At 45.7% G+C, this 23,327-nt stretch overlaps 2 protein-coding genes across 2 annotated transcripts in view; both read left to right on the top strand.

Annotated features, from left to right (window-relative positions):
* The window catches only part of LOC147737300 (uncharacterized), a 28,310-nt gene extending 22,449 nt beyond the window's left edge, over positions 1 to 5,861 (top strand). Inside the window, exon 4 of the mRNA XM_086925007.1 lies at positions 515 to 5,861. Coding sequence (XP_086781133.1) covers positions 1,630 to 3,027 — 1,398 coding nt within the window. The 5' untranslated portion in view covers positions 515 to 1,629 and the 3' untranslated portion in view covers positions 3,028 to 5,861. The remainder of the gene's footprint in view (positions 1 to 514) is intronic.
* The window catches only part of LOC147737284 (uncharacterized), a 1,685,245-nt gene that overhangs the window by 108,092 nt on the left and 1,553,826 nt on the right, over positions 1 to 23,327 (top strand). The window lies entirely within an intron of this gene.

The raw sequence follows: 23,327 nt of genomic DNA, 5'->3' as shown, positions 1-23,327 counted from the left end.
ACAATTTGAAATAGTGAATTCCACTGAGCTAACTGGACACAGCGTCAGTCTACAGTGGCATTTAAAGCATTGATTACAACTAGGCGAATTCCTTTTTTCAATAAAATGTCCCTTCCTAGATCCCTTGAAAAAGGAATAGATGAATAGTTTAAGTGAGTAGGGGAGTAAGTAACATCTAATAATTCATTAAAAGAATTACAAATATCTCAATATCATGCCAGCCTGTTTCACAGAGAGTGTAAATTGATAGTGTTGGCTGCTTCTAAGAATCTATGTTGCAATATATGTGCAACTTGTGTTTCTTTCTTAATTATTAAATACGTTTTCTCTCACATCCATGAGCTCCAGTAATCCGAAGCTCCCAATCTACAGTGTCCCCGAGCTGTTTCACCACTATCAGAAATGATACTCAACAGATTTCCTGGCTTGTTTTTGTCAATACTTTGTGCAAAGTATAAGGTCACATATATTTTTTCTTTGTGTTCATTTACAATTTTTGACTCCATTTCTACAGGTGACTGAAGCATGAACAGAAAAAAGAAGGTTTAAATTTAGTGAAACACAACGAAAAGGATTATTTTAGGGAAAGTTAAAACATTCTCGAGCTCTTGAGAAGAAACACATTCTATGTGCCAGGGATGGTGAGGATGTTGGTGCGGAAGAAACTGGTGAATGAGAAAGTTGTCAAATCCCTATAGTAAAATTGCCATAAATGTTTACCAAGTGTCAGTAACTCAGATTGAGGAGAACATTGGCCACAATTGATGCCCACACAGTGCACTTGAGAAAACTCAGTGCTATACATTTTGTTTTTCTGGTTTATGAGAAATGCTTTGGAGAACTAAACCCTCCCCAACCGATCAGCATCTGTAGACGTGTTGTGATGTGACAGAACTGTCAAAAAGACTAATATTCATGGTCTACAAGCGCAAGCTTTTGTCTCTGTCTCCTGAAGACGAGAGGAGAGAAAAGATTGTTTAAAAGAAAGTCATTGTAAATACTCTTTCTCAGATGTCGTTACAGCAAAGATGCTGGATTATCATTTCCAATATAGGAAGATTTTCTCCACCTGCTCTGTCTCTTGGGTTGATCCGAGTGGTTTCAAAGTGTCCTATAACTCCAAAGTCTATCATGTACCTGTCTTAGCCACTGAGCAAAAAAGCATATACTGGCACAGGAAGTATAAAAGGGGCCAGTGTTACGCTATTGATAATTCATAAACCACCCTGGCATGCCCTAATCATCTGTCATTGCTTGTATGAACAAACATACCTTACAGTCAAACACTAAAGCCCAAAGACCTTATCAGTGCTTTTAAAACTGCTAAATTAAATGTGATCAAACTAGAATCACTAAATGAGACTAATTAAACTTGAGAAAATTCACCCGGGCATAACTTGGAGAAAATGAATCCCTGAGAGGCCTCTTAATCAATACAAGGGGCTCCTCAGTGAAAGTTAATAAGACAAGTTAGATTGGTGCCTTTAAAGGTAGGAAAATAATTTCCAGGTAAAAACTATAATTAGTTGAATACATATGTTAAGAAGAGCATCTGAAATGTATTTTAGAAGTTAATGCTGAGTTGTAACATAAACAAGTACACGATCAGAAATCAGATTCAGTCTTAAGATGGCATGTAGCCAGGAACAAACCCAACTTGGAGAAACAAACAACTCGAATAAGAGCAATGACTGTGAGAACAGCTTTAGTTATCAATCCCACCTCACTAAACATGAGAAAACTAGCTCTGGACGAAAACCCTATCAATGTCCCGAATGCCAGAAACACTTCAATCACAAATCCAACCTTACTGTACATGAAAGAACCCATAATGGGCATAAACCGTATCAGTGCTCTGAATGCTGTAAAAGCTTCAGTCAGAAATCCAGCCTTACTGTACATAAAAGGACCCACACTGGACAAAAACCTTATCAGTGCTCTGAATGCTGTAAAAGCTTCAGTCATAAATTCAGCCTTACTGTGCATGAAAGAACCCACACTGGGCAAAAACCGTATCAGTGTTCTGAATGCCAAAAAGGTTTCTATCACAAATGCGGTTTAACTCAACATGAGAGAATCCATACTGGGCTCAAACCCTATCAGTGCTCTGAATGCCAGAAAAGCTTCAGTCGGAAAATAACTCTCACTTACCATGAGAGAACTCACACTGGGCAAAAACCTCATCAGTGCACTGAATGCTGTAAAAGATTCAGTCATAAATTCAGCCTTACTGTACATGAAAGGACCCACACTGGACAAAAACCTTACCAGTGCTCTGAGTGCCGGAAAGGATTCAGTCTGAGATCCAGTTTAATTGAACACGAGAGAACTCACACTGGACTAAAACCTTATCAGTGCTCTGAGTGCCGGAAAAGCTTCAGTCAGAAATCCCACCTTACTGTGCATGAAAGAACCCACACTGGGCAGAAACCGTATCAGTGTTCTGAATGCCAAAAAAGTTTCTATCACAAACGCGGTTTAACTCAACATGAGAGAATCCATACTGGGCTCAAACCCTATCAGTGCTCTGAATGCCAGAAAAGCTTCAGTCGGAAAATAACTCTCACTCACCATGAGAGAACTCACACTGGGCAAAAACCTCATCAGTGCACTGAATGCTGTAAAAGCTTCAGTCAGAAATACAACCTTACTGTGCATGAAAGAACCCACACTGGGCAGAAACCGTATCAGTGTTCTGAATGCCAAAAAAGTTTCTATCTCAAATGCGGTTTAACTCAACATGAGAGAATCCATACTGGGCTCAAACCCTATCAGTGCTCTGAATGCCAGAAAAGCTTCAGTCGGAAAATAACTCTCACTCACCATGAGAGAACTCACACTGGGCAAAAACCTTATCAGTGCTCTGAATGCTGTAAAAGCTTCAGTCATAAATCCAGCCTTACTGTACATGAAAGGACCCACACTGGACAAAAACCTTACCAGTGCTCTGAGTGCCGGAAAGGATTCAGTCAGAGATCCAGTTTAATTGAACATGAGAGAACTCATACTGGACTAAAACCTTATTAGTGCTGTGAGTGCCGGAAAAGGTTCAGTCAGAAATCCAACCTTACTGTGCATGAACGAACCCACACTGGGCATAAACGGTATCAGTGCTCTGAATGCCACAAAAACTTCAGATTGAAAACAACTCTCACTAGACATGAGAGAACTCACACTGGGGATAAACCTTATTAGCTCTTTGAATGCTGGAAATGTTTCAGTCGGAAATCTGGTCTCACTCAACCTGCGAGAACTTACCTGGAAAAAAACTCCTCATTGTTCTAAATGCCAGGGAAGAGTCTGCTGGAGATTCAGTTTCATTCAACAAGAGAGAACCCACAATGAGAAAGAAAATGACTTGTGCTCTCAATGTGACAAAAACTTTAGTTGTAAATGTAACCTTTCTACATAAGAGAGACAATGTGGGAAAATTAAAAGGTGCTCACTGTAAACCCTGGGGGAGCAGCTTTCAGACTTGCAAAACATTTACATGAAGCAGCCACAAAGACATTGATTGTCCATCAAACTGTCTACTGAGAAAAGCACACAGCGTGGGATGGAAATGCTTGAATTAACCTCATTCTTTTGTAACTATTTGTGGCCTCATTCCATTCAGCGTGTTTTGTTTGCTGAGTATTTATAATCCATGGCTCTGACTCACAGAGTCCATTCGATCCTGAACTTTGAGGCCACGCCTCCAAGGATCAGGAATGCTTGAACCTCAAACTGTTTCCAGCCTTAACGAGCCTCACCAGGGGGCTGCAGCAGGAGTCCCTTTGTCATAGGTCTCTATGGGACCAACATCTGTTTATGTCTGTACCACGTAGGGTTGATCATTGAGAAAAACTAAAGGTGATGGATGGACTGGTAGTTAATCTCTGCAACATCCCACCACATCATTCTCTAGTCTTTGTGTAACTACAGACGAGGTCAGCCATATGCAAACCATTCTTGGCCCCATCCTAAATAGTCCTAATTGTCACGTCCTCTCTGGCTCCTCAGGATCAGGGTGATACTATATGGGGTCCACCTCCTGACTTCCCCCACACTCTGACTATTGAAATATACAGAGTATAGAGATAATCAAGCGAGGGATGGGAAAGGGTAGGAACTGCGGTGGAAAGGGATTACCTGTAACAGAAAAGCATAACATTAATACTGTACAGCAATCCTTTCTATTCTCATATGTTCTCGCTTTAATCCTAACTATACTTTATAGGTCTTTCCCAACAAGATGTTCTTCTTGCGAACAGATAAACAACACCACCTGTAAAAGACAATAACCATTCATCAACACCACACCAGTAACCGTGTATTGAAACACAAAAAATCCTTTTACTCAATCATACTCACATCCACACCCCGCGGATCCTAGAACAAAAATAGAACAAAATTATCCTTCTCCAAAGATTAAAAATAGGGTTCAAATCCAGTAAGTTCTTGGTGGAAACAACTCAGTCTCAGTCTTGAGCCAAGAAAGAAAAAACACACAGTTTGGGGTTCTACCCAACGTGGAAAAAACACAAAAGGAAATCCAGAACTTTAGTCTCCCACAAGTATACTGTCTGAACAGGATAGGAAGTCACTCAGGAATATATATATATATATCTTAGCATATATCAATGAGGCCAAGTGTTTGTCAATGAAAAGGTACAACTATACCCTTTGAAGATCGAGTCCAGGGTGAGATGCTGCCGTGGCTCCTTATCTGAAAATCACCAGACACAGAATGAATCCACAAGTTCTCCGCAGCCGCGAGAGAACTCACTTCTGTGATCCACACGCTCAGAAGAGCGGTGATCAGGAATACAGCCCGACGCAGCCGTGACCGGGAGAGGAACAAGAGCAGTTCACGCTCAGCCGAGCGGAACACAAGAAGACGCCAGCCGCAGCCACGAGCGGGCAAAAATGAAGGAATCCGGATCGCGTCCTCACGGAAGATGAGACGCGAGGTGGTACAGCGGCTCAGCCGAGCCTCCAGCGATACATGGATCTAATCCCCAGGAAAACAATGGGAAGGAACACAGGAATCCAATCCTCTAACAGCACGGCTGTTGACAGAGTCCAGGAAAGCCAGAATCACATACAACGCTATCGCTTTGTCACATGATTTCTATCAACTAGCGCTTCTTCCGCCTGAAGGCATTCTGGGACATGTAGTTCTCGATGTCTGTAACAATGTAGGCGCATGCAGATCTCAGTTCCTGACACTAATGACTTCTGTTCCAAAAGGACACAGCCTCGTATTACAAAGATCCACATGAGTGGCCTCTTTCCATCTTCTTTTTGTTTCAAATGGAACCTGCTATCTCCTTAACCATGCCTCAGGCCTGCCACGTTCCATGCTTTGGCTCTTATCCTCAACCTTGAACCATCTCCATAACTTGGAAGCTCCGAAGACTTCGCAGCTGTTGTAACTGCTTGAAGTTTCACACATTTTGATGGCCGTGGATTCAGGTTCAACTTGATGACCCAACTCTACTCTGTGGGAATTTTGCACTTCAAGCCACTTCTGTACAGCTCGTCACCTTCTGAGACTGATTCAGCCAAAAACTTTGCATCAAATTCCAGTGTTAATCATTACCTGAGAATAAACTTATCTTTGTCCTCTCGAGCATAGCTCCCAAAGTCAGCTACAATTTTGTAGGTGACTTCCTGATTGATTCAGTAGAACTGCTTGTTTTTTATTTATTTACCTTTTTGTTTGGATTTGACATTTGTTTTTGCTAATTAATAATCCTTAAATCACAGCCCACCTTTAGATTTTGCTTCTGAATAATTATTAAATATTCTTTTTGCTCTAAACTTGGTTTGAATCTTACAGTTCCTTGTCTATTTTTAATAAACTGTATTGAAATGTGTGACTTCCACTGTTTTGCTTTTCCTTCGAGCGTGTCTTAGGCCATACTGCTCAAGCCACGTTACCAAAAGCATGCTAAGAACACTTTAGTAGAAGACACATTTACCTTTGCTGGCCAAAGTTTGGAAAAAGCAAAGCAGGCTGACTCCAGAAAGCACTCTAAGGTTACGGTCTTAGGTGGCGTCTGCACCACCTGTAGATGCAAAAATCAAAGTTTATGAGGGAAGCTGTTGGTAGCTGTGCCCCGGGAATTTGAGACTGCCTCTCAAACAGTTGAAAGAGCTCAAGAGGCAGATTCATGTCCTAGCAACTAAGACTGCTCGCTCCTGTCATACAACACTCACACTGAATCACACTCCCTGTGCAATGTACGAACTTTTACATAAAGAAGTTGTGTTGTGCTTTGTGAACAGGCTTTCACCCCCCTTTGTATGTAAATGAGTTTCTGTGATCAGACACCCCAGGCTCCCATCTCTTCTAGTGCGGATGATAATGTGAGAACTAACGAGATCACAAACAAGGGCTGTATTGAGAAATAATCGTCTTCCAAGTCACACAGTAGTTTGTAGTTCTTTATTAGTCTTTTAAATGTACATCCCCCATCCCGTTCCAAGGTAGAGTAAAGTTTGCGAAGCGCGACTCTCTTGTGGCCCGCTCCCCAGATTAAGTCCATAAGAACAGAAACAGAGTCCAATTTCCTGAAGAAGTGCAGAGGCAGGTAAACTAGAGGGGTCGAGAAGCAGTATAAATGTATTAAAAGCATTTTTGCATTTCCACTCTACCCATGGGTTGATAGTTGCAGGGAGCCCCAAAACAACAGGGAGCTGCAAACCTTGGATATCACCTAAGTTGCCCTGTACACGTTCATTGTCGTTTGGTAAGTTCATCGCTTAATACCTGAAGATGTTAGGGTGCCACCCCAGTGCTAATTTGGGTAGCACTTCCTGTTTTAAGTTGTTAGTTTGCGCATGGGATATAAGCTGGATTTGGTCAAATTTAGCCTTAGCCTAGAAACCCTACCAAAATCGTCCAGAACATCCATCACCTGTGGTAGATACGAATGCATGTTCCTGAGGTACACAAATGCATCATCAGCATACAGTGATATGTCCTCTCAATTTGACTCACTCGGTATACTGATTGCTGGGTCCTGTGACCGAAACTGGACAGCGAACAGATCCATGGCTAGGGCGAAAGTAATCAACAGCAGGCATCTTTGCTGCATTCAAAAGAAACTGAGATCTCTGCCTGTCCGGATGCGGGCCAGCATGTTTGTGTAGAGGAGATTTATCCAGTGTAATATTTTTGGGCCTAGTGTCATGCCCATCAGCACTTTCATTAAGTAAAACTACTCAAGGGTGTCAAAGGCCTTCTCTATATCTAGTGAGAGTGCTTTGTATGGAGACAATTCATGAAGATTCTTTTCCATCAGCCGGAGAGGCGCCATAGGTTAAGACATATTTTTCTCCCAGGTACGAAATCATTCTGGTCTTGGTGCCAATGTAGAGAGGCAGGGGAGCAACCTGTTTGCAAGGACCTTCCTGCAAATCTTGTGGTTGGTGTACAGTGGCCAGTAGGAGCGTAGCTCCAGGGGGTCCCTGTTGGGCTAAGGCAGGACTAATATCATAGCCTCCCATAGGGATCCCGGCAATGTGCCCACCTGCCGGGCCTGTTGGTACATTTGGAGTAGCTTTGGAGAGAGGGTTGCTCTGTAGGTGAAGTAAAAGTCCACCGAGAACCCGACCATCCTAGGAGTTTTGTTGCACGCGATCTAGTCAATCATGAAGCAAATTTCCTCAGTGGTCAGGGTTTCGTCTGGTGTATGTCCCTGAAGGGGGTTAAGTCTGGGGATTGTCAGTCTATTCAAATACTCATCTAATTGGGGCGCTTGCACTCCCAACACAGCATGGTATACAGACGTCTGGTACTACAGGAAAGCCTGGTTTATATCTACTTGTACATTCAATATCACTCCCACCGGGGATCTGCTGGCCTTTCTGGGGGTCTTTGGGGTCAATGACCTTAGTAGCTATGCTAGTATCTTATAGTGTAGTGTTCCTAGTCTGACCACCGCCTCTCTTTACTCCTTTCGCAGAGGGGTGATTATGTTCTAGTTTCATGCAGCTACCTCACATTTATTTCCGTTGTTCATATTGTTTGTTCAAGAGAGAGGTTCTGGGCTCACAAGGCATGTTTTACACAATGCTACATCTTGATGCACTGGCCTTATGTGAGACCCTTAAAGGTACCCCACTCTATCACTGTCGTATAGGCAGTCCCTTCCTTCGTCTCAAATATGGCGACATGTGTACCTTCAGTATCACAGAAGACTCTGTCCTGTAGGGCCGGGGCACACAGCCTCCTAGTAGATACTGGTGCATGTCGTCTGCCCCACTGAATCATCATTTTGAGGTGGTTGTGGTCTGAAAGTGTGTGGCCTAGACATTCAGGTCACAAGACCAAGGAAGCAACAGAGGGATTGCATAGGAGCAAGCCGATTCTGGTGTGCAGTTAGTGTAATGGTGAGAACAACGAGTATTGTCGTGTACGAGGATTCATCTGCCACCGGATGTTTCACATCTGGGTAAGCATAACCCAGTCCACAATGCATGGGTCATTCTGATTGCATTCTCATGTTGTGGTAAGGGAAGGATCTATTTAGGGAGGTGTCGTGGGCAGAATTAAAGTCACTACCCCATATACTCGGCATTGCCAGGGCTTGTATCAAGGGCTTGGATGAAGTACACCTGTCTCAAACTCAACACAGACAAAATGGAAGTCCTCATTTTTGGGAACAACACCTCACCATGGAATGGCCCATGGTGTCCCATGGAGCACGGCATACCCCCCACATCAACATACCATGCCCGCAACCTCTGCATCATTCTGGATAGCAAGCTATCCATGAAGAAACAAGGCAATGCAATCTCATCCACCTGCTGCTACACCCTTTGCAGGCTCCACAAGATCTTCAGATGGCTCCCGGCAAACACCAGAAGGACCATCATGCAAGCCCTCATCACTAGCAGACTGGACACTGGAAACACAATCTGCGTAAGAATCACTGCACGCCTCCAGACGAGACTCCAGACAATACAGTACTCAGTGGCAAGACTCATATCCAACCTTCCAGAAGGATCCACATCACACCCCATTTCAAGAAACTACACTGGCTCCCGATTCAGAAGAGATGCCAGTTCAAGATGATAAGTCATGCCTACATGGCCTTGCACAACGTAGGACCAGCATACACAACAAATGCCTGACCTTCCACTATCAATCAATCAATCAATCAATCAAAATTACTTTATTCGGTATACAGCAATACCATAAAAGTACAATACAATTAGAATTTTAAAAAAAACAAGAAATAAAACCTTCTACCGGGTACCTAGACAGTTGGTACAAAATATTAGCAAATAACAGAGCAAATCATCGTGGGTAATAAGGTTGAAAATGTGCTGAAAGTTAGAAAGTCTAACACTCCTGAGCAGATTACACTCAAAAAGGGCAAGTTACGAAACAAGGGTAATATAAAACCAACATGGTAAAAAAGGAAAAACCCCCAAGCATAACATTCATCTGTGTAAAAAACAAGGAGAAGGGCATCATAAGTGTTGGTACCAAAGAGAAAAAAGGATAATTTAACGACCAGTGTCATAATCCCCTGTCCTTAGTATTTCTCAGTCTTGCGGCCATCCTTAGGAAATTAACAGTGCAAAAAAGTGTGAAGGCCTCCTCAGACAATTTCAAGAACAATAGCGCAACCTTTCCGTGTTTGAACCTAGCATTCTTTAAAATGCTCTTTAAAAACAACTTCCTGGGGTGACCGTAATAGGGGCACAACAAAACAAAATGGAGCATGTCCTGCGGAGACTTATAGTCGCAGCCGCAGGGGCCCCTCAACTCTATGGATGTTAGAAACCCCGAAGGACACCCCAGTGTGTTATGGAGTAGGTTCAACCTAAATCTAGTCATCAGGAATCTGTCCTGAGCATTATAAAAATAAGACAGGTATGGTTCCAAACCTGGGCTGGATTTAGCCAAGAGGTGGGCTCTCACGGATGGTTTTACCATCTCTGTGTCTTCCCTGATGGAGGCCTTGTGCTTTAAGAAAGCGGACTGAACAATCGCCTTGTCCCGGGCTAACAAGGATCTCGGGGTGTTAAAATAATCAGCAAAACCCAGGCCCAACAGGGTCTCCCTGGTAATGCAATCAGTTATTATCTGTTTGCTTAGAGCCGCTTCAGGGTTAGTCCATATTTTAAGCCAGCAAGTGAGAGGTTTCAATTGAATCTCATCTCTGATGTAAATGAGACCTAACTCTTCGTGGATTTAATAGGAGGGGGTGCTCTGTGGGACTCTAAGTAACCGTCAAAGGAATTAATTTTCTTCTATTTGGATCCTTAATGGGTCAATGAAACCCCAAACCTCACTGTCATATAGTGCTTTGGCATTACAGATGGCCCTATACAAATTCAAGATTTGCTCAGGAGCCCAGCGACCCAACCTGAGTGCAAAATTCATGATTGCCCCGGAAGAGCTGATAAGAGATCTGCATTTCTCATCTGACAGAGTATTAAACCTGATGCGGCTATCAAATAAAATTCCCAGATAAGAAAATGCCTGCAATTTTTCTAGACAGTGGGTGCAGATCCTAAAGGTGAATTTCCTGCCTGGCCTTTTTCCCATCTCCATGATGTATGATTTGGAGAGATTAGCGGACAGGTCCAGGTTCTCCATGAAGATGACAAAGCCATCAATGAGGTGCTGAAGGCCCCGCGCAGTATGTGACAGAAGTACTGGTCGTCCGCGTAAAGCAGAACCGGGATCCCTCTTCTACCTATCCTCGGACTGTCCACCCCTAATGCTCCCAGTGCCTTATCTAAACCATTAATATATAAAGTAAATAAGAAAGGCGCCAGGATGCAGCCCTGTCTCACTCCCCTAGAGCAAGGGAAAGAATCAGAAATGTCTCCCTCGTCGTTGTATCTGCCCTGGGCTGAAGTGTACTGGTGCAAAGTGCTTTAAATGTTAACCAGTCCTGAATCCACGCCCAAAGCCCCCAATAGCTCCCACAGTTTCTTATGGTTAACCCGGTCGAATGCTGCTGTGAGGTCCATGAAAGCCAAGTACACCGTCTTATCGCTGGCAACAATGTACTTGGCGACAAGGAGATAAAAGTTGAGACATTGGTCAGAGGTGGAGCGACCCGGCCTGAAGCCATACTGTATATCCAAAATGATGTCATGTTCGTCTGCCCAATCCATAAGCCGATTAAGAATAGCTCTCCCCATGACTTTCACTGTGACATCAATGAGGGAAATAGGCCTGTAACATTGTGGGTTACCTTTGTTACCCTTTTTGAAGATTGGGACAATTGTCGCAGTGGACCAGGATGACAGCATACCTGCCTCCACTGCCGTATTCATCACTCTTAATAAAATAGAAGCCCACAAGTCTACCTGGGTTAATAGGAGATCTGGAGGGATCCCATCCGGGCCCGGGGCCTTATTGCGGGTTAAGCCCTCAATTCCCGCTTTTATCTCACCTAAAGAAAATGGGGTTTCAACAACCCTTTGATTTCCTATCCCTGCTGATGGTACTAAATTGCTCATACTATCATGATTATAGAGGCCTTGAAAGTGCTCCACCCAAGCCTCTAGCAGGATGTGGGAGACAGGCTTAGATTTATTCTTATCCTGAAAACAGGGTTTATTTAGAATTTTCCAGAAGGCGGTCATATCCCTTGATTCAGCCACTTCCCTCAGATTCTCCCAAGCCTGCTATTGCAGTGAAGTTTTGCGTTGTTTTAGGGCCTGTTTATACCTCCCCCGGCAAGTGGACACCGTTGTCTTATCTTTGGGAACAATCTTTAATGCTGCCTCCAGTTCCCTCAAGGCACTAGAGCCTTGCTGATCAAACCACCTGTCAGTATCCTCATCCTCTTTTGGCGTTCTACGTCTAAGCAGGCCGTCAATACAATGTGCTACTCCCTCAAATGCATTGATGTGGTCCACCTCCTCTACTGTTGGGTCTAGACACTTCCAGACCTGCTGGGTTTTCTCCGTCAGTAGTGCCCTGTAGAATTTATCACAATTGATGTTTGACCATCTCAGTCTCCTTCCCAGTCCGTAGCTGTAAAGGAGCCTCTGGTCTACTTACGATGGGAATGTTTAACTGAGTCAGGGTCCCTTAGGATCAACACCAGGGGGTTATGGTCACTGAAGGTGCTAAACTCCACATTAAAACTTAATATTCGACATATTAAGGAGCTTGGAACAAAAATAAAATCAATAACAGAGCCCCTTCCCTTCCCTTTAAAGGTTGGGAGGATACGATAGTCCCCCGCTGCTCCTATCAAATCCATCGTGTCATGTGTGCCCAACAGCTTGCTTAACTCAAATCCATCTCTGCTGTGTTCCATGTGCAGTCCCTCTTCCCTTGGGCAAGCGGACCATTCCCCCTTACTGCTAATTAAGTGGGGGCACAAGTGACAATTAAAATCTCCCAACACCCCCAGTTGGGCGCTAGCAACCCCATGCGATTCTAATCCTATCAACCTATGTTCCAGCTCTACCAAGCTGGCTAATGTCTGTCCGCCCTTGATGGCATTACAAAAATTAATAAAAATTAATTTTAATCCCTTGTTCGTATACCGTATTCTCTGTGTGCATTCTGAATCCCAAACTAAGTCCTCCCATTTCCGATGTAACCTCAAATCCACATAAGTAATTAGGCCTCCCTTGGCTCGCCCTGAAGAGGATCTACATGCTGGAACAGAATACATTTTGTAGCATTCCAGTGCTAGTGCTCTACAATCTGCCTCCCACGTTTCTTGCAGACAAATAATGTTAAATCTCCTGAAATATCCTAGCCAGTCCTAATTTTTTAGTTTACTGGACAGGCCTGCTATGTTCCAGGAGATTATATTAATATTTCCCTGCCCTCCTACTACTGGAGGGTTAGACATTTGGTCAATGTGCCCAGTTAAAGTTGCAACTAATCTACGTGGATTTGTCTCTATATCCAGCGTGCTATGGGCTCCATGAATAAGGGGCGTTTTTGACATCACCGTCATCTCCTAGACTAACCCTCCATTATCCCTGCTGTGGTGCACATCCTCCTGTGCCACCCCTTGTCCTAGGATTGGCCCCCCAACCAGTCAATCTAATTCACTTAAGGCGGAAACACTTTGGAGTGGCGCGTATCGATTAAATAATGATTCTGGACGATCCCCCCAGGTTGACCTTGCAGGCTTTCGCCTCAGATCTTACCTGTTCATAGGGTGTATCAGGTCTCTGTAAAAGAAACTAAGTGGGAGCAGTCTGATGCTAGTACCACACTCCTCCTGGTAGGTCCCCCCACTTTTGGTAATACAAAAGTTCTCTGGCCATTTCCGGATACCTAAAGTTTAAAATTACACAGACTCCCGGGAAACCCTTCCTGCTATTTCCGATCCATGACACTCTTCTGGCCATTAGAATATGCCTGTGATTCTAATGTTAAAGCCTAAATTATTGGCCAACCAATGAACTGCTTTGTTGATCAAGGAGCGTGTGGTTTCTTCCCTCGCGTCTCTACATGCTGGGATCCCTGTCAGAACTACTGTGTAGGGGCTTGCAGCTCGTGGGAGGTCTAGTACGGGTAAATCCCGGGTGTCCAATGCCTGGTCCTCTAGTGATGACCCTGGTTCTTCAGGTTTAGCAGGTCTACCCCCGGAAGATCTAGTTATTGCACCAGTGTTAGATCTGTGCTCTAGAGTAAAGTCCCAAGACATTCAACTGATAAGAAACCTTTAGTGTATTTCCCTTATATCTCAAAAAGCCAGATTGACACAAATGATGTACAGTGTTATGCAATTAAAACCATGTGTTCAACAAATTAAGAATCCTAAGGAGTGTGTATGTTATAAATAATACAATTTATTACAAATCAATTAAAACAATGTAGTACAATAAGATAATAGTGCCAAATATTCAGTGCAATTACAGTATAAAGATAAAATCAATAGAAAATACACAGTTAAAAATGATCAAAGAATCACAGTTGTTGGAGTTGTCGACGCAGCGTTTCGGTGTATGAATGATACCACCTTCTTCAGGACAAACAATTCTATACAATAGAACATTACAATTAGATGCATATCATGGCATTCTTTAGCATTCTTTTTTTTTAAAAAAACATGGTTATTACTGTTTTTAGGCACATTTTTAATACACACAACAATAGGTTATTTCTATTGGTCAAATAGGGCTTCTCGTTGGTACATCGTTCAGGCATTTGATGTATAACAGGCTATACACATGGTTCTTAAATATGGTCACAAAAGGTAACCATTCTAGGTAGCATCTGAGGGAAAATCATAATGCATACCTGTGAGTTAGTAATTTACTATCCCTCTCATATTCAATTTCGGAGGGGATTAGGATCGATGTCCCTCAATTTTGTAGAGCATCTGGTCTGTTTAAATCCAGTAAACGGTCCCTTTCTGCAAGGAATACAAGGTCATCATGCTTGTTTTTTTTAAATTCTAAACAAGAAGTTTGTTTTGTCCAATTGGACCCCTTGATAATAGTTAGCCTGTGTCTATTTACCTTATTATCTCAGGAACTTTGCATTGATGAGGATAATGCTGGAGGGGGGCCACCGTATTATAGATATAAAACTGGAAGTAAAATGAGGCAGAAATTATATTTTTTGCACAGTCTATACATCTGGTTAATTGTACATTATCCCTGGTGGTCTCAAATGGATAGGTGGAGTAGGATACAATGAAACTAAACGATATTAATTTTTTAGAGAAAGGGGGCTATGGTAATAGGTGGTAAACCCCAATGCTCCTGTTAGTAGTACATTGCCATTAGTCGAGAATTTGAACTCTTGCCACGATTGATATTCAGGGCTTTAGCGATTATATAGTTTTACTCACCCGCTAAAATGGGGTTCTATGTCCCTCAATGCAGCGTCGCTGGATACCTTTAATTCTGCAGGCAGCGTCGGAGACTCTTTGAACAGGGTCTTTCCTCAATTTGACCTGTGTGAGGTTACATTGCAAGCATTGTTTCTTTGTTTATATACTAAAGAATGGATACATTAATTTCTATTAATAGACTTGTCTTTTTACTTTGCAGGCTAAGGGAGAAGATAAGTTATCCGGTGTTTGTATAATTTTGGGCACCTCTCTTGTGATGTTGTGAGAGAATTCTATGATCAGTGTCGACCTTTATTAATTTTGGTCGCAATTAGATGTTATTCTAATTCGGTTACCCCTTGTTTTTGTCTGTAATATAATACTGATACCAGAGGTAAGTGTCTTTCGGGGCACTCTACCGGTTTAGCCTTTTGGTTATTTAGCCTGTATCTACAACAACAGTGTAATTAGGGGTTTTAAAAAAAAATCCATATTATTTTAGTTACAGGTCTCATTCTCTGTCTCTGTGCATAAACCGTGCTATGTATTGTGTGTCCTTAGTGGGGTAGCGACACACCCTTTTTGACTTTGCTTATATTGTCTGGATTCCTACTCTGAAACTTATTGCAAATAAAACTGCTGCTGGTTACATTAGCAGTTACTACTACTTATTGGGCTCATTGCACTACTTCTACTTTTAGATCTGTGCTCTAGCCTCTCCTCCCTTGTCTGCCCTTTGTCTTCCCTAGAACTAGATGGGCCTAGGTCCTTGCTCTTATTGGTTCCCTCTGTTGGATTCTTCTTTACCACCTCTTGCCTAGACATGTGCAGGACTATGTCATTGTTTGCCCCTCCCATGCGATCTACCAAATGTGCTACCTTGGGGTGTGTACTAGTCTCAGCGTCCCCCCTCCCCATAGGCCATGGCCCCTTCTCCATTGAGGCAACAGTACTACCTTGTATGAGTAGCTACGAAAGTTGCCCTTCTATCACGTTCAGTCTCTCATACAGGCCCCCCAGATGAGAGGTTAATAGCGTCTCCAACTTTGACATTAGTTCTCTGTCCCTTCCCTGCGGCGTCGCTGTCTCTCTGCAGTTCTGACACAGGGTGGGGGTTGTAGATACCCCTTCTTCAGTAACCCCCTTTACTTTCACTCCTCCCCTCTGCCTTGTTTTTTAAAAAATATGTTGTCCCCCTCTCCTTGAGCTGTTAGCTAGGGCCTTGGCCTCAGCTAAGGCGGTGGTCATAGTTGATGTACCCTTGGCCTGCAGGGCCTTTTTGGATCGGGTGACCACCTCACCACTGGACATTGGGGTGAGTTTTTTGTCTGCCACGTCTATAGATATGACATCCTCCTCTTCCCCTAACCCTACTAAGTCAAGTGTCATGGAAATGCGGCCTGTTATACCCTCCCCCTCTTGTGTGGTGTTATGCGTCTAATTACGGTCATCGTCCATTGACTCAATGGCTTGTAGAGATAGGTCCACCCTCAATGGTGATAAGGTAGTATGAATTGTAGCCTTAGTGATGGCACTGGCTACTGTGTTGTGTTGACCAGGGGGAATCCCAGTAGTGGGGGGTGGGCACCTAGCTATAGAACCCATGGACAATCTCTCGTGTTCTATTAGCTTATCCAATGAGAGCCTCTTTTCAGTCAACTGAATTTAATGGATTAACAGGGACTCAGCCCTTATTAGAAAAGCATCCAAAGTCCCCCTTGCCCCCCCCCCCCCACACCCCCCCCCCCGGAGCTGAGCTTGCCTCTTTGCGTTTACTCATATCACAGGTAATGGCAACAATCCCCAGAATATGATGAGAATGATCCCCTATAGGAGGACAATATTCAGTACCTTATGATAGAAAACACTCTGGCGTTTCTCAGTCCGGCACAACCTCTTTATAGCCGCCTCCTGGGGCTTGGCGATACAAATCTGGGACTGTGGATATTACACCCAACTCGAACCCCCAACCTTGATTGGAGTTTCTCTTAGTCCTGAGGGTTCTGTAAGTCCATAGATGACAATTAAGGGGGGTGGCCCAGCCCGGCCTCTTTCGGCCTCTGATGGGCGCGGGCGGGTCCGCGCTGCGTGGGGCCTCGTCGATTAAATGCGCCTCCTGGCGCTGAGCGATGATGCGGTCAGCTAGCGCAACCACAGGCCTCTGGGAAATGCAGTTCCTTACTGCGAGAGTCTGGCGAGTCCATGATTAGATGCGGCGGCGGATGCAGGATAGCAGCGTTTCCTCTTCCAAGGGAACAAGGAGCCGGTAAGAGAAACAGGCAGGGTTTGCAGCGTCCCGCGCTGCGTGGGGCCTCGGTCGATTAATTGCGCCTCCTGGCGCTGAGCGATGACGCGGTTAGCTAGCGCCACCACAGGCCTCTGGGAAATGCAGTTCCTAACTGCGAGAGGCTGGTGAGTCCGTGATTAGATGCGGCGGCGGCCGCAGGATAGCCACGTTTCCCCCTCCAAGGGCACAAGCAGCCGGTAAGAGAAACAGGTAGCAGACTGCATCTTGGTCAGTGTAGTGCACATTCCTACCAAGGCACACACATGTGTCTCCAGCCTGACTGTAAGGTTGATCTGGTCAGCCCGATGCAGCCCCACTTCCATTGCCAGAGCGTCCAGTTTAGGTCTGAGTGTGACCTTCACATCTTTGATTGCTCGCAAATGTTTGTCAAAGTGCTCTCCCTGGGCTTGTGAACTCTGTGGGGCAGTGGTCTGTAGTGCCTCTTGTTGGAAGAGAGGATACTGAGGTTCCTTCCTCCCACTGTCCGTGTCTCCCTTGTGCTGCCGTTTCTTGACGGTCTTTGTGCCGGAGTGAGTCGAGAGGGGCCTGCATCTGAAATACTGCGAAGGCTTACTGCGCAACCCTCTATTCAATAGGACGTGTCCACCCCAGCAATCACTGCTGCCAGGTAGGTGTAAGGAATCTCCCCTCTGGTGCCCGCTCTTCACCCCTCTAATCAATAGGACATGTCCACCCCAGCAGTCACTGCTGCCAGGTAGGTGTAAGGAATCTCCCCTCTGGTGCCCGCTCTTTCTCCTTTGTTCCTCATCAGTGTGATGAAGTAGTCAATGTTGATGTGCCCAGCTAGGGCACTGTCTAAGTGCAGGGGTGGTGATTGGTTCCCTGCCTTCTAGTAAGGGGAGAAGGTCAGCACATGTGGGACCCTTTACATGGGTCCGAATGATCCATATCCTCCTCGGTCCCGCCAGCCCAGGGCATCAGGCTCACTTAAGGTGTTCTCAGCGCATCTCAAGGTGTTAGTCTATAGTGAGAAAGAGAGCAACAATTTTTATTCACCGGCTATGCGGGAGCATAATGCCCAGTCTTCTGTGCCTGGCCCAATTATCAGGGTCCTCTGTTTAGCATAGTAGCCCCATAGGGCCAAGGAAGGTTGGTGCACCTTGTTGTGGTGGCGGGGGACGACCTGCTCGGCATGTATCACAGGCCTGGATCCTGAGATCAAGCAGAGTGCCTCTTGCCCATGATCGTCTCTTAGTGGGCATCTCCTGCTGGGGGTGCCTTACCAGTGTTATCTAGACCAGCTTCCCTCCAGGCCTGTCTCTGCGATATCTCCCCCTCTACCACTGCCGACTGGCCCCGGCCTTAGGTGGCCAGAGCAATCCATGGGAGACCACGGCTACAGATGCACGCAGGCTGCGGCTCTCTGGGTGGGTCACGGCACACTGGAGAGTCTTTCAATAGTGGGGACACTCTGGCTGCACCTCCGCAGCATCAGTGTGGTCCCTGATGTTCGTCGGTGCCTCTTATGTGTGTAGGGAGCCGTCAGGATGATGTCAGATGGGCTCGCCTCAAGAAGCTTCTTCAATCCACGCCCTGCTCAGTCAACATCAAAGTCAAATCAGAGCTTCGTCTTAGGGTCATGGAACGTAGAGGTGACATGAAATATACTGCCTACTGTGCAGTGCTGTGCCGGGAGTGTTTTCTGGTCGTTATCATTCCCACTAGGTGATTCAGGGACAAAGCGAAACTCCAAACCCTCTTTCATAAGTGAATAACACACTCAAAAGTGCATTAAGAAGCATGGGGTATGATTTAAAATATGTACTTATAAAGCCCAAGGGTAGTGCATAAAATATGAACGGTAACCACACAGAATGCAAAAATAAATGTAGTAGTGCATGACATGGTCAGGGAAAATAACATGAACTTTTCTAATATGGTTGGAAAGTTCTTTCATCCTACCACCCTATATCTACTTCCAAGCTCTATGCTAAAACATAACACAAGCAGTACATAGAAACCCTGTGAATCGGGTTTCTTGAGATGGATCGCTCAGCATACCTTCTCTCGATGTTTGGCTGTTCTCTATCACAGCTTTGCCCAGGTATGATATCAATCAATCAATCAATCAGTAATCTTATAAAGCACAACTGCTCACCCGTGAGGGTCTCAAGGAGCTGAGTGTGTGTGGGGGGTGGGTCTGCGGTTCAGTCGAAGAGCCAGGTCTTGAGGTCATTCCTGAATCGTGGCAGCGATGGTGATTGCCTGAGGTGAAGAGGCAGAGGGCTCCAGGTATTCACAGCGAGGTAGGAGATGGATCTTCCTCGTGCCGTGGTCTTGTGGATCCGTGGTATGGTTGCCAGGTCCAGTTGGGCAGAGCGGAGATGTCTAGTGGGAGCGTAGAAGGAGCAGCGGTGGTTGAGGTTTGCAGGTCTGGTGTTATGGAGGGATTTGTAGGCATGCATGAGGAGCTTGAAGGTCATTCTTTTATTGACAGGTAGCCAGTGAAGGTCTCTCGGGTGGCCGGTGATGTGCTTGCAGCAAGGGATGTTCAAGATGAGTCTGGGGAGGCATTCTGGGAGGTCTGCAGTTTTGTTGGGAGCTTCTGGGTGGCGCTGGCGTAGAATGCATTGGTGTAATCGAGTCTGCTGTTGATGAGCGCATTGGTGACCATTTCCCTGGACTCTGTGGGGATCCATTTGAAGATCTTATGAAGGAGGTGGAGCGTGTGGAAGCAGGAGGACGAAACAGCGTTGATTTGGTGGTTCATTGAAAGCGAGTAGTCCAGGATGATGCTGGGGTTTTGTGCGTGGTCCGTGGGTGTGGGGGGATACCGAGAGATGCGGGCCACCAAGATCCATCCCAGGTGGAGGGAGAGGAGCCCAGGATTAGGACTTCTGTTTTGTCTGAGTTAAGCTTGAGGCAGTTGTCCTTCATACAGGTGGCAACTGCCTTCACTCTATTTTGGAGGATGCTCTTGGCGGCTGTGGGTTCATCCGTGAGGGAGAGAATTGGCTGGATGTTGTCGGCATTGGAGTCAATGTATGTATGTATGTATGTATTTATTGCTTATTAAGCGCAACTGTCACCCCCAAGGGTATCCTGGCGCTGAGACATGGTGAGTCTGTGGCTTCTGATGATGGCTGCAAGCAGAGTCATGTAGATATTGAAGAGGGTTGGGCTCTGGGAGGATCCCTGAGACACTCCGCAGCTGATCTCTGTTGGTTCTGAGTTGAACGGCGGAAGTCTGACTCTGCGTTCAGCCGGTAAGGAAGAAGCAGATCAATTTGAGGGCTTTGTTGCGGATGCTGGTGACGTGGATTCTTGTGCAGAGGTTGTGGTGGGAGACGGTGTCAAAGGCGGCCAAGAGGTCTAGGAGGATGAGGGCAGCAGTTTTGCCTCTGTCGAAGAGGGTGTGAATGTCATCTGAGTGGTGAGGAGAGTGGTCTGGGTGCAGTGGTTGCTTCTGAAGCCCGATTGGGTGAGTTCCAGGATGTTGTTCATTTTGATAAACTCTCAGAGTTGGGCGTTAATGGCTTTCTCAATGACTTTGGCTTGGAAGGGGAGCAGAGAGTTGGATATGTAGTTCTTGAAGTCCCTTGGGTTAGGTCGGCAGAGGTTTTCTTCAGCAGGGGGTTGAGCAGGAGGGTTGATCTCTGCATGTTTCCAATCTTCGGGGAAGGTGGCGGACTTGATGGAGTAGTTGATGGTGTGGCAGAGCTTATATGCAATGGAGGTGCAGGCACTGTTGAAGATGCGGTGAGGGCAGGGATCCGCGGGGGCTCTGGAGTGGATGCTCTTCCTGATCCTGAGGGTATCTTCAGAGGTGATGGTTGTCCGGGTAGTCAAAGTCTGCTGGGGGATGGAGCCATTAGGTGTGGTGGTTGCTGCTGAGTCTTGGACTTGGTAGGATTTTGCATACGAGGATTGCGCCTTATTGCAGCCTTATTTATATGCCTGTACATATACACTGTTTTAGCACCATGGTAGAGCTGTACCTACTATTTACTATTTTGGTGCTTGTAATCACTTCCATCTCCTTCTGTCTAGTGATTATCGCAGCACATGAATTCTTCACAAGAATAACACTGGTTCAAGAAATAAATATATTGAAAGCGTCCCACTGTGTATTCTGTATATTTCTCTGAGCACTAGTAAGCACGAGTGACTGAGCGAAAGGTTCAGATCTGTTTTCACAATCCCTGAGGGGTCAGGGTTCTTATGTTCAGTGGTTGCCAGAAACAATTCACTCCCTGGTAAGGTTTAGGGGGCTTAGGGTGGCACTGTGAGCTAGCTGGTCTCTAGGCCAACATATCCTGCGGGGGTGCTTGGAATCAGTCTAGGCTGCTCCATTTGAGTGAGGGTGGCTTAGGGTGGCACTGTGAGCTAGCTGGTCTCTAGGCCAACATATCCTGCGGGGGTGCTTGGAATCAGTCTAGGCTGCTCCATTTGAGTGAGGGTGGCTTAGGGTGGCACTGTGAGCTAGCTGGTCTCCAGGCCAACATATCCTGCGGGGGTGCTTGGAATCAGTCTAGGCTGCTCCATTTGAGTGAGGGTGGCTTAGGGTGGCACTGTGAGCTAGCTGGTCTCTAGGCCAACATATCCTGCGGGGGTGCTTGGAATCAGTCTAGGCTGCTCCATTTGAGTGAGGGTGGCTTAGGGTGGCACTGTGAGCTAGCTGGTCTCTAGGCCAACATATCCTGCGGGGTGCTTGGAATCAGTCTAGGCTGCTCCATTTGAGTGAGGGTGGCTTAGGGTGGCACTGTGAGCTAGCTGGTCTCTAGGCCAACATATCCTGCGGGGGTGCTTGGAATCAGTCTAGGCTGCTCCATGTGAGTGAGGGTGGCTTAGGGTGGCACTGTGAGCTAGCTGGTCTCTAGGCCAACATATCCTACGGGGGTGCTTGGAATCAGTCTAGGCTGCTCCATGTGAGTGAGGGTGGCTTAGGGTGGCACTGTGAGCCAGCTGATCTCTAGGCCCACATATCCTACGGGGGTGCTTGGAATCAGTCTAGGCTGCTCCATTTGAGTGAGGGTGGCTTAGGGTGGCACTGTGAGCTAGCTGGTCTCCAGGCCAACATATCCTACGGGGGTGCTTGGAATCAGTCTAGGCTGCTCCATGTGAGTGAGGGTGGCTTAGGGTGGCACTGTGAGCCGGCTGATCTCTAGGCCCACATATCCTACGGGGGTGCTTGGAATCAGTCTAGGCTGCTCCATGTGAGTGAGGGTGGCTTAGGGTGGCACTGTGAGCCAGCTGATCTCTAGGCCAACATATCCTGCGGGGGTGTCCGGAATCAGTCTAGGCTGCTCCATTTGAGTGAGGGTGGCTTTGGGTGGCACTGTGAGCCAGCTGCTCTCTAGGCCCACATATCCTACGGGGGTGCTTGGAATCAGTCTAGGCTGCTCCATGTGAGTGAGGGTGGCTTAGGGTGGCACTGTGAGCTAGCTGGTCTCCAGGCCAACATATCCTACGGGGGTGCTTGGAATCAGTCTAGGCTGCTCCATGTGAGTGAGGGTGGCTTAGGGTGGCACTGTGAGCTAGCTGATCTCTAGGCCAACATATCCTGCGGGGGTGTCCGGAATCAGTCTAGGCACCTCGTCCAAAATTCATGTTGTCCAAACAAACACGCAGGTTCTGCAGATTAGTGGGACCTACACAACGTACGTGGTGGGAAGGAAAATCCGCCTCAGCTGAGTAGGTATAGCCGCTTTTTCAGCTGTAGGGTATTCAAGCTTGTAGAATAAAATGTTCCCATATTGTGCAAACACTATCTCCATAAATGAATATCCATAAATTCTACTCTCTTCACACAATGTCTGTAAATGGAGGAGGCGGTGGAAAGGATGTGGTTGCCTTAAATGTTACAGAAAATTACAGACATGCAATTACTCTGAAAATTATTACATTACGGCTTCCCGGCAATGGGTGGTGATGTTACCTTCGTGGTCGAGGCACATGAAGCATTCAGAACAGAGGTATACTAGTCTTGGGTTAAATTCCCGCTTGGGAATGCTCGATCTAAATTGATTCACATTTACATTGAAAGTGAGACACCAAGGACTATTTCCCATTTGTTGACATAAACATTCTGTTAACTTACCAAGAACATATAAATTGTTTTAAAGGCGCCCTCCTCCATACCGTAGAAAATGTAGGACTCGGTCCGCTCAGTAAAGAAAGAGTGACTTGGCCGGTCCTTGCTGCTTATACACCACATTCTAATCTTGTTAATTTAAATACAGCAGAAATAACAACACTATATGAAGATTTAGTAAAGATTTACAGAAATCTTACACAGTACATCA

The sequence above is a fragment of the Lissotriton vulgaris genome, chromosome 1_1 (assembly GCF_964263255.1).
Source record: "Lissotriton vulgaris chromosome 1_1, aLisVul1.2, whole genome shotgun sequence".
Taxonomy (NCBI): domain Eukaryota; kingdom Metazoa; phylum Chordata; class Amphibia; order Caudata; family Salamandridae; genus Lissotriton; species Lissotriton vulgaris.
Note: the sequence above shows the minus strand (reverse complement) of the source record. Positions and strands in the feature narration are given on the sequence as shown.